We start from the raw sequence: 11,866 nt of genomic DNA, 5'->3' as shown, positions 1-11,866 counted from the left end.
ATGTTAAATCCCTATTGGAGCTAAAAATAAAATTAGGCAATTTGTGGAGGAAAAAGGAAAAAAAAAAACCAAACCCTATTTAGAGCTGTTAAACCTAACATACTACCTCCAGCTGGGAGGGTCCCCGAGCCGAGGGCTAGGACAGCGCTGGTAGAAGTAGCAGCGCGTTTGTCCCGGCTAGAGGATGCTCCGGCCGCTGCCGCCGGTGTAAGCGCAGCCCCGGGTCGTCCGGCGGTTAGCCCAGCCCTACGCCCGGAGGTGGGCGAGGGTGTCCTGGAGGAGATGGCCGCGCTGCCGGGGATCCCTGCCGAGGGGGCGATGGGCCCTTTGGGGATACAGCGGAGCGCAAGGGCCGCCGACAGCGGCGCAGACAAAGGGGAGGCGGCTCGGGCAGGCCGGCCGCGCCTGGGGAGGCTGGGGAAAGCGCAGCCCAGGTGAGTCCCGGCGGCGGGTCCGGCTCCGCGGGGCGGGCAGCCGCTGGCCGCTCTCCCCCTTTCCCTCCGGCCCGGCCCCGCTCCTCCCGCGGGGGGCCAGGAGGCCCCTCCGCTTCTCATGGCTGCCGGCCCGGCAGGGCCCCTCGGAGGGCGCCGGGCCGCGCCCGGCCACCTCCCCTGGCCGCCGGGCCGCCCCCCCCGCCGCATGCCGGTGCCCAGGGCGCCGCGGGGCCGGGCCGGGCCCGCTTCCTGTGCGTGTCACTCATCGGCGGGGGAGGGGAAGCGCCGAGCAGGCGGCGGCCGTTCCTCCGCCAGCGGTGCCGTTGGGCCGCCTGGCCGCTCGCAACCCCCCTTCCCCGGAGCCGCCGCCCGATCCCGTCGTGACGCGCCGGCGGAGGTCCCGGGCGGCGCGGCGGTGCTGCCCAGCGGCGGGAGGCCCCGGCGCCGCCGGGCCTGGGCCCTCGCCTCCCGCGGCAGGCGGCCATGTCGACCGGCGAGGTGGAGCGGCTGTCGGCGGACCTCGGCGGGGCTGCCGGCGACGAGGAGGAGGAGTGGCTCTATGGCGGTACGGACCTTCCCAGACCCCCGTCCCCAGCCCACCTCCCCCGGTGCGGGGGGGCTGGCGGCGGCGTGTGAGGGGGCGGGTAGGCCGCGGCGTGCGCCGCCTCGCCAGGCCGGAGCGCGGCCCGCACCTGCCCGTCGAGCCGGGGCTGCTCCGGCCGCCGTCTAAAAGGGTCCCCCCCGCCTCGTCCCGCCACCCCCGCGGCTGCTGAGTCCCCTCCTCCCGGCCAGCCCTCCGGCGGTGCCGGCCCGGGGCTGTGCGCGGCCCCCTCCCCGCGGGATCCCTGCCCCCGCCGCCGGTCTGTGAGGCGCTGACGGCCCCTCCGAGGCCCCGCATGGCGCTCCCGCCCCACAGGCGGCCCCTGCCCGGGCTCCGGCCTTGGAGTGCTGAAGCAGCCTTAACCTTTTACGCATAAACTTTCTTTACAACTTTAGGGTCTTTCTTTACGTTCAAATCATAACAAAACCTGCAAACTAAACCCTGCCCCGGTGGTGGAGCTGTCAGTACAGAGGGCTGTGAGGGCTTGGGGGTCTGCTCAACTGATTTCACAATCGAAATGTTATGAAAATGTCTCAATCGTAAACTGAAGAGTTGCCTAATAATCTGCATGGCAAGATATCTGTCCCAGTTGGTGTTCAGGGGATTTTATTCTTAACTATTGTGTTGTTTTTTTTCTTTTGCGGTAGATGAAAATGAAGCAGAGAGACCTGAGGAAGAAAAAGCTAGGTGAGTACCCTGACAACTGGCAGTCCTGTAGCGTGGCTACACAAAAATTGTATTCCTTACATTCTTCTTCCCAGCTGCTTGAAAGTCCATAATGCCTGGACACACTCCGGTGTCTTTGAAAATCCCCTTAAGACAGTATGTTTGGTCTGCTAGAATGACTTGGCTTTTCTGTGAAATGGTTTTACCTGTGAAATCGGCATACTTGAGTATTAAAGTTATCGGTTTTAACTGTATGGACAGCAATACCCCTCACAAAATGCCAACAGGTTTTTTCATTTCTGTAATAATTGTGCTTTGCAGTCTTAGGATGGATCAGGACTGCATTTGTTTTGGATAAATTAGAAATTAAAAGACAGTCTCCCAAAGAGTTTACGATGTAGTTATGAAAAGAGGAATACAAGGAAGCAGTGGAAGATTACCAGCTACTTTGATGTGCAGGTCACGTAACACATCTGCTTAGGGTTTGGCGACTGGGTATTTTATTAGTAAGAGAGTATTTGAAAGAAATTTAGAAAAAGCTTTGGAAGTATTTGTGAGAGCCTGCTTGAGTAATAAGGCGCTGTATGAGGGAAAGCACAAGATGCTTCTGTGAAAATCTTGCTAAGTTGATGGAGGTTGATAGCTGACTGGAAATGGGCATCAGTCTCGTACTGAATGAAAGAAGTCTCACAATTGATAAACTATGGAAATTGTTCATTGTCGAGATAAATTAAATAAATACAGGGTAAGCCAATGCAAGAAAACGTGCATTGTTATTTTCTATAAATGCTTCCAGTCAACAGAGATTTTTTTCAGTAAGAACTCTTGAACTTAGTTACCTTTGGATGACTTGTCTGTAAGCTTGCTCAGTTGCTTTTTTGAACTGACGTCAGCTTTTGACAGGCACAGTGTGATACAGCAGTAATGACATCCACCATTGACTATGCACGATACCCTTTTGAAGTGATTACTAGATGCACTTATTGGATTCCCATTAGTTCGTGTAGTATAAGGAATAGTTGTTTCCTCTCACCTTTTCCATGTCACTTAAGAGTTTTCTAGATCTTTGTTGCATTCGTCTTGAATCCTCTCTTTCCCAGGACAAAGAACTCTAATTATTTGTTTGCTCTTTACTTGGAAGCTATTCCATATCAATAGATGCCTTGTAGTTGGTTACCTTTTCTTGACCTGGCACCTTCTGTCAGTATTACTGTTGTTTAAGAAAATTATCTGCGTGGCAACCAAAATTATCTTTAGAAACAGCGGTGTTTTACTCCAGTTGCCGGTCAACAGTGTCTAGCTTGGCATTTGGCTACTGCAATACATAGTTATGGACTAAAAAGCATAGCAAATGGTAACTTATGCTTCTAATGGGTTATGTTTGGAACTCTGGAAGTGTGGTGACAGTTTACCTGTTAAAAGCTTTGGTCTCTGGCTTCTCATTTTTGGCATTGTTTGTGTATAGAAAAATAGTGAGGTTTTACTCAGGTTCTATAGGTAGTCTGTCATTTTACTGGGTGGTGAAGGGAAATGGTCAAGCTTGAATCCTGGGGCCATACCTGGGCTGTGTCGGAATTTGGTGCAACACTCAAGAGTGGGTATTTTGCCAACAGAAGATGGGGTCAACATCATCCTATTCAATAAAACTTGGCAGTTGCCCACTCCATTTCAGAAATATCTTTTCAGTGAAAGAATATTGTTTCTAAATCGTTCCCTGCTTACTCCACTGTTTGTGGTGCAATATTCTAACAGTTAATGGAACTGTGGAAATTAAAATATTGCTGTGTAAGAAGCAGCTAAAATGTAATTGAATTCATCGTTGCATTGTAGCTATTCCGTATGGTGGAAGAAAATTTCACAATGCAGATGTGAGAATTTTGGTTCAGTGCAACATTACCTATGGGTATTTAAATGTTTTTTTTCCCATTATGTCTTTGAAAGTGTCAGTCTGCAGGGGCGGGGGGGAAGCTATTATTCTCCCTTCATATATTATGAAGGATTTCACTCTGATTTCAAGAGGATCCAGGTGTAGTGCGTTATTACTTCCAAGTATTCTACAAACAGCCAGTTAGTATGATTTATGAGAGCTAAATATTATCCTGCTAATATAAAGTTATATTAATCTAGAAATTTTTTTTAATGAATTAGTTGTTTTTTTAAAATAATGCAGAACGTGGCCGGAGCTTTGTCTGTTCTCTGGAATGATGTAGCAAAGCTTTTTTCATCATTGTCTGATATGTGTGAGATAATATGGCCATAAATACCTAGTTTGATCTTTCCCTGTTTGTTTTTGTTCAAGTGCTCCACCCCCACCTGGAAGTGAAGAGGAAGCTGCAGAAAATGGCGTTGTGAAAACGGTAGTTTTAAATGTGTTTTTGAAATACTGCTTTAATTTGTTTTGATTTATGGGGTACTTGTAATTTGGCTAGGACTTATGATTAAATGAATTAATGCGTAAGTGTATGCCTTTGATTTTCTGAAAGGTGTTTGACACTGTCTCCAGAAACTCTGTAGAAATTATTAAATTAGGAAATCCAATTTCCAGCTGCAGTCCGCTTTTTAAATCTAACTTACAGAAAATAAATGAATGGTTTTTTTGGGGAAAAGATGGTGCTTCAAGACAACTATCTTTTCTCAAAGACATCTTTTTCACAATTATACTCTCTGTTTTTCCTCACTGCTAGGAAAATAAAATCATCTGTTCATTTTTCTTTTTTGAACATGATAAACAATCATCGTTTGCAGAACTATGTGAAAATATGGATCAAGAGATGAATGACACGTGCTTTTCAGAGGCAACATAACAGGCTTCTTTGGTAGTAGTCTTCAGTGTTCAGTATGACTTGTAACTTCAGTGTTAGTATGATGAAGGAAGGGACCAGGAAATGAAATTTACAGTTGCAATGTTGATGAAAGGACTCATTTTACTGTGAATGGGAACAGTTTAAATCTGTTCTATGAAAAAAATTTTAATTTTACTTCACTGGGATTTTTTAGCTAATATCTTGCAAGAATTCTCTTAAGTGATGAGGAAACCATTATTATAATATTTGTGCAAGTTTTAAGGACTGGCCTCTCTCAAAGGTGTATTTTTTGAGTAAATCTAATTATTTATGAAAGATATTCCAACTTATTTAAAGTTGGAATAAAAAAAAACTTATGAAAACTTTTAAAAACCTTATTTCAGTTGTTTAAACTGAACAGCTCGCTATTTTAAGTGCACCAAAGGCTTTTTGTGCTGCTGCTTATGCTATAGGTGGGTGTAGATTTAGTATGTTAAGTACAAGGAGACAATAGTATACTTTTTTGGACTTGCTGATTTTAAAATATTTCTGAAAATCCTCATTGGTGCAGTTTCCTTGTACTTGCAGGTCTTTGTGTTTCTCACCTATATAAAGCCTAGTGTTGTTAGGATATCATTAGAACATCTCTATAGAATTGAGAACTTCACGTTAAAAGGTCCACACAAAGGGTAGCAGTTACCTAGAAAAATGGGTGGTGTTCAAGCTGGCTGAATAAGAAAAGGTGAGTATTTCTGTGAGGAGGGAACTAAGAAATTATTGTTTGTAAGTGAAGTTGGTTTTGTTTGAAAAGGTACACACTACAGACAAAATTTTATTTCCCGTTCGATGCATTTGTAATTGCTCTGTACTACGTGGGTTGCCTGGTGTGTGTGAGAGTGGTGAACTTGTCCTTTTCATCAGTGGGGCGTTGAAAGACTGTCTTCAGCTGTCGTTTGCAGAATATTTATACTGATCTAGACTTCTCCGCCCCTTGATTAGACTCTTAATTGCTATGTAAATTATATTAATGTTGTATAGTAAGGATGAACTGCACTCCAACATCATACTTGTCTAATTTATGTACCAAGCAAGTTAATAAATGGTATAATATGTAAGGGCTAGAACTCAGCTGTGCTTGGATAACTGCAGCCTGCCTGGGCAGAATCAACTTGGCTTCAGTATGTTCAGCCTCTTGCTGAAGGATTCAATGAGTATGTGAATAAGAGTGAACTGGTTGACTTGGATTCCACAAAAATTTTGAAGAAATTTCTCACCAAAGGATTTTAAGAAAACTAAGCAGCTGTAGGGTAAGTCCCACGTGGATAATTGATGTGTAAAAGACAGAAAACAGAGGATAGGAGTAAAGATTCTGTTTTCACAGTGAAGGAAGGTCACCTCCAGTAGGGATTCTCTGGAATGTTGTGTATAACCTGTGCTGTTTAACGTGTTTATGAGTTACTTGGAAAAGGGATAATTTGTGGGATCACAAGTTTTCTAATGCTACAGAGTTATTCAAGATAGTAATAGCAAGTACTACCTGTGAAGAGCTGACTGGTTAATAATTGTGCATAGAAAAAGAAGAGTGATGTTTGCGGGAGGAAAAACAAGTTTACAAATAAAACGGTGGTCTCTGAGCTGATCATTACCACTTAGGAGGAGCACCAAGATATGTAGAAAGATCCATGAAATTGACAGTTAGGTGCTTGTCTGGAGTCTAAAAAACAGTTAAACCTTGGGATGTAACAGAAAATGAATGGAGAACAAAATGGAAAGTATCATTAAATAAATTCATGGTGCAGTTGCACCCTGAATTTTGTGTGCTGTTTCGTTCCACTCAGATCGTCAAGGCTTTACTTCAACTGAAAAAAGTGAGAGAAGAGGAACAGCAAGAGTAATCAGGGTAGCTTCCATACAAGGAATGTCTGAGTAGGCAAGGACTTCTCAGCCTGGAAGATGGGAATATGCGGGATATGATGGAGGCTAACAAAATCACATACAGAGACTATAAATAAGGATTTACTTCTCACAGTCCCTTCCATATGAGAACTGGGACTGTTAAATGAAAGTTGTAGGAGCCAGGATGAAAACAAGTACGAGATTGGCTCTTCATGCAGTAGACAGTGCTATGGAACTCCTTGCCAAAGAGAGTGTCGCTGCTGGGAGTTTATATAAGTTGAAGGGAAGTCTGGGCAAGTACTTGAGAGAAAAATCCATTGGGGGTTACTAAATAGACAAGCCATAACTGGCTTAGGAAATTCCCTGAGCTGATGATGATCAGCAGCAGAAAGACTGCTAGGGGGGAGCGTCATATGTGTTTGCCCTGTTTTTTCTCTCCCCTGTGGTGTCTGGGAGGGGAAAACCAAACCAAAACACCAAACAAACTCAAAACACTGGATTACAAGATGAACCCTTGGTATGAACTGGCATGACTCTTTTATTTACCAGCAAGCTTGAATGCTGTGGGACAGAACAGCATGCAGTGTGCTCTTGTATCTGTTTTCAGCCTGTTTGCTGAAAAAATCTCAAGCATATTATATAGTTTACTGATGTTAGGAACTTAATAGATATCTCTGAAGCGCAGTGTTCGTCTACAACTGGGAAAACATTTATTTGATTTACCCTGGATATGTAACTGAGGATGGCAAGAAGCTAGTCTTGTGTATCTTTACGTTCTTTCCTGGGTGACAAGATAGGAGTAGAACTAGTGTGTATGAGCTACGTATAGAGGAGAAGGATATTAGATAGTGGAAACTATTTTATGCTTATTTAGGAAATGTCATGTTTCAGAAACAGAGCTTAGTATTAAAGATACTTCCCTATTTTGATCCAGATGTTTCAGATACTTGTAGCATTTCAGCAGGTGAGCCTCCTAAATTTACTGTTAATGCGGCTAAGTGCTGAGGTCTGGGAAAAGGAGAACTTTCTTCTTTCGAAGATTTCTAGAACGGATAGTTTTGTTTGGGTTGTTTTTCCACTGTAAAGGTAAGTGACTGCTTTCTGTCTAAGCAATGACTTTTTCTTTCGTAGAAGGTGGCAGAGGCTGAGGATGACAGCGATAGTGATAGTGATGATGATGAAGATGATGTTCAAGTCACCATAGGGGATATTAAAACAGGAGCTCCACAGTATAGGTAAGTTATTTGCAAAGATTAACTGGGGGAACTTTAAAGATTATATTAATTATTAATTCAGGCTCTTTAATACTTGCCAATGTCAAAATGTATGCATAGTTAGTCTCAATTTAGGTTTTTTTCAGCTCTTTAACAATGTTTTTAATGATATAGTGGCTTGAAAACAAAAAAGTGAAATGAATTCAGTGAGTTGTCTTAAAAGAAGAGCTGTTGTATGAGTTAAATTTTGTTTTCAGATTTTGAGAAGTACTTGTATTAAATTTGTAAAGTAGAGAGTTGGTTTTTATTATGGAATGGCTATGCAACATAGTATTTTTAGGGTTGTTATTGTGATGGTGACATTTTTGTTGCAAATGATAGAGTGGTAAGCACAGAGAACCTTAGAAACATTTGTCCTTGGTCCTGTTTGTAGTGGATACAGTTTTAATTAGACCTGTATAGTTGCAGTTCCTATTGATGTTCTCAAATATGATTTTAATGCACTTCAGGATGGAGCGGCCAGCCTCTGGACATAATTTCTCAAGATCATGGTTTAGGCGCTTGTACCATACAAGAAATTTTTTGCTACTATTATTGCCCCGTATTGCTTCTTCTCTTGATAAAAGGGCTTGTTTTTTCACTGAACACTCTTGAGCAGTGTTAATTTTATCCAAAATTATGAAATATTATTTTTCATTATATGGAAGTTTTCTGAGGGAAGTGGTTTACTTGTTTATCTTGGCAATCCTAAAGTTTTTATGCTTATTAAAACCAGAGTTACTAGGGCGTCATTTCTTAATAGAATTATATGAGGTCTGCAAGTAGGTCTGATTCATGTATGTTATTGTGTTCTTAACTTTAGAATGCAGGTGATTTACTAATTTTTTGAAACATAGTATTTTAAAACTTTCAATATGTCTTATCCCAAACTAACTGCAAATCAATGTAATATAAAAAATAGCAATTCTTCCAGTTCTTTATTTGTCTGCTTTCAGTAACTTGTGGTGTAGGCAGTGACCTCAAATTTTGTGAGACTAAAGCAAAACTAGATTTATATTCTCAGTGGATTTGCTGGTGCTCTTGAATACAGAAAACAACAAGCAGATGATCCTAAATGTAATTAGAGTGGAAAGTTTTATGTAGAAATGGTTGTTTTCTGAAAAACCTTTTTTTCTGGGCAAATTGGACAGAAGGTTCATGTAAGGGCAGTAATGTAAAACAAACTAAACATTGCTGTTCGTTTTAACTTTAGTATAGCAGGTTCCTTTTATAGGATTAAAAGATTTTTCATATAGTAGTTAACTGCTGTTTAAAAAAAAAAAAGATTTGTTTGACAAAGTCATGCACAAATACAGCATGGCTGACGAGAAAGTTAAACGTTTTGCATGAGTTTTGTACTGTTGTAGCACTTGAAGGAAAACTAAAACTGCATGGAAGTGGGACTGTAAACTGTGCGCTGCCTTCTAATTATATGTTAATCTCATTATTTTTATGGTTTGATACAACCTGTGAGGACAGGCTACATTGCATGCAAATGGTAGTGAAAGCTAGCTCTTAATGATCCAAGTGAACAATACTGTAATTCCTAGGGTAGTTAGATCAGTTCAGTATCCAGATTTCTGAGTGCATTTTTATGAAGAAAGCTCTCAAGTATTTTAGAAAGTGAAGTGTTACATACTTTTCTGTTGGTCACAAAGATAGTACATTGAAACAGACAGCCTTTCAATCATTGTAGAGAAATGCTTGTATTTTCCACTTCTGTACAGATTAAATGGAATAATTATGAAAAGGAAAAAGGATCTGTCTAAACCCTTTCTTTTTTATTATTATTTATTTTGTTTTTATGCTAATCCCCAGAGTGTCATCTGTATCCCTAAATGAACTGCGTTTTTCCTTTCTCTCTTCTCCTGGTTCTGTCCATTCTTGTTTCTATCAAGGTCTTTATCCTTTCAACTCAGGAAGAGTGACTGGGACTTGCTTCACAACTGTTTATTAGTTGGAGAAGTTGCTACTGAGCATAGAAAGGTACACTCTCTTCCTCCTAGGCTGATCTCTTTACTTTTACAGTGTTACCAGCTTGGAAAGCTAGAGATTCAGGATGACGATTGAGCCTGGGTCCAGTTTGTTTCTGGATCTAGCTAACTCTTGTTTTGTGTTTTCTTCTGTTTTAAGAGTTTTCTCTGTCTAATTCAGTTTTGTTAATTTCTTTAAGTTATGGAGCGGCACCTGTGAATCTCAATATTAAGACAGGAGGACGAGCTTATGGATCTTCTGGTAAGAAAACTTGCACAGTAATGTTAGTAAAAATGTAAAAAAAAATGTTTGATTGGTTTGGGTTAAGGAAGTCATTTACGCTTCCAAAACTTCTTGATAAATTTAAATCTGACTTTTTATATCTATTTTAAGTGTGTTACAACTGTTAAAACTCTACTTGGTAGAGACAGAAGGCTCTAACTTTCTAATTTTTCTTCACAGGTGCTGCAAAAATTAAAGGGGTGGATCTAGATGCACCAGGGAGTATTAATGGTGTGCCACTTCTGGAAGTAGATTTAGATTCTTTTGAAGATAAACCTTGGAGAAAGCCAGGTAATGCTCTGGTTTATGTTAACTGATATGTAGGGATTCAGTAGGTTATTTTAATCATAATTGCCGTTTACTGCATGTTGATGTTTTCTACCATATAGCTAGAAGATACTGTACAATATAACTTGGAAAAATCAGCTAAGTTATTTGTTGCCTTTGTGCTGTGTGGGTGTGCCATGTTTCTTACTAGACGTTCCACACATGTGTCAGTAAAAAGAGACTGTAGGACGTGCCTTATTTTTTTTTTTAAATACATGTATATCCTGAACTCTCCTTGGAAGTCTCCATTTCTGTGGAGATAATAGCTATTGGTCTGTGCCGTAGGACCGAAGAATAAAGCAGAAGGGAAAGCAGTTCTAGCAGGTTTGAGTATAAAAAATGGTGAAACGTAGCTGCTTGGGCTTCTTTGTGTTCACGCATAAACGTCCTTAAGTTTTGAAGAAGCAGCTGGTAGCACATGGGCTTTCCGTATGTCTCCTGTGTGTTTTGTCTGGTTGGCTCAAGTGATTTGGCCAGACTTATCTAATACCAGCATTGTTGGGGTTTTTTTAGTGGCAGTACGTCTTGCTGCTCTGTATAGTTTTTTCTAGTGTTTGTATATTGCTTTGGCAATGCAAATACTGTCTATAAAATGGAAAAAAGAAGCCTTTGATAATATTCTGGTGTTTGAACTGTTAGCTATTTGAGTTACGTCTGGTCTGTCTCTTACAATAAAAATACTTCATGGCATCAAATGGAATTAGGAGTCGAAATGAGGAATCAAATACAGAACAAGCAAAAGTCAGTGGTTCTTCACTGAGCATACAGCAAACTTGTAGATCTTAGATTTATCCTATTGTAAAGATATGGGGATTATAATATCCTATGATATTCTGTAAGTATCTACTTTTGATCCCTGAGACAGGATGCTAGGCAAAATACTCTTTCTGACTAAAGAATAGTTTTAAATAAAAACTTATATAAAGTTTTTATAGCCTTAGCTATGAATACTGTATGTTTACTGATGTAAGACTGTATTGTACATCTCAGTAGTATGTTTTTAGATCAATACCTAATCTGTTTTGATGTTATAAATAGAGGTGTATGTATGTTCAGTGAAGAAAAGAAAAGATGAGCTTTGTAGTGTCATAAAAACCTGTGCTTTTCTATTTAAAGGGGCTGATCTCTCTGATTATTTCAACTATGGGTTCAACGAAGATACCTGGAAAGCTTACTGTGAAAAACAAAAGAGAATACGAATGGGTCTTGAAATTTTACCAGTTACCTCAACCACAAATAAAATTACGGTAATTAGTACAACTTTTGTGGTATTCTACAGGCTTTTTCTCCTGTAACGCTGTTTGTGTGTTGTAAGCTTGTTTTGCTCAGTTCAGTGCCTGTGTTAGAGTTTGCACCTGACTCCCCACCTTGAGCCTAGAGCGTTTCTGTGTTGCTTCCCTGGCAATTTGTGTGGATAGTGTGACAGACTAGCTACAGCTAGATTGCGTCTGTACCATTATGCAGATTGTGGCCCAGGTCTAAAGAGTTTTATAGTATCTTAATGGGCAATGTGTTATTTAACTTAGGCTGAAGACAAGTCTATGGAAGTAAGACCCAGTGCAGAGATTCTCGATGGCAGATACCATCTTTTTAAGGTGAATTTTAGTAAACTTTTGTTGGTTGCTGTCATTTTTGTTGAGTATTGATTCC

The 11,866-nt window shown here is 41.2% G+C and overlaps 1 protein-coding gene across 10 annotated transcripts in view; it reads left to right on the top strand.

The window, feature by feature from the left end:
• The first annotated feature begins 416 nt into the window (after positions 1-416).
• Positions 417-11,866, top strand: part of FIP1L1 (factor interacting with PAPOLA and CPSF1) — a 44,537-nt gene continuing 33,087 nt past the window's right edge. For 2 of the 10 annotated variants that reach the window (XM_054203198.1, XM_054203196.1), the window contains exons 1-8: positions 685-999; positions 1,683-1,722; positions 4,001-4,058; positions 7,512-7,615; positions 9,807-9,868; positions 10,070-10,180; positions 11,333-11,463; positions 11,743-11,811. In XM_054203198.1, the coding sequence (XP_054059173.1) occupies positions 918-999; positions 1,683-1,722; positions 4,001-4,058; positions 7,512-7,615; positions 9,807-9,868; positions 10,070-10,180; positions 11,333-11,463; positions 11,743-11,811 (657 nt within the window). In that variant the 5' untranslated portion in view covers positions 685-917. Of the gene's footprint in view, positions 435-683; positions 1,000-1,682; positions 1,723-4,000; positions 4,059-7,511; positions 7,616-9,806; positions 9,869-10,069; positions 10,181-11,332; positions 11,464-11,742; positions 11,812-11,866 lie in introns of those variants that run through there. The other 8 variants (XM_054203202.1, XM_054203201.1, XM_054203204.1 and 5 more) reach the window with 7 other exon arrangements.

Source organism: Rissa tridactyla, chromosome 5, assembly GCF_028500815.1.
Source record: "Rissa tridactyla isolate bRisTri1 chromosome 5, bRisTri1.patW.cur.20221130, whole genome shotgun sequence".
Lineage (NCBI taxonomy): Eukaryota > Metazoa > Chordata > Aves > Charadriiformes > Laridae > Rissa > Rissa tridactyla.
Note: the sequence above shows the minus strand (reverse complement) of the source record. Positions and strands in the feature narration are given on the sequence as shown.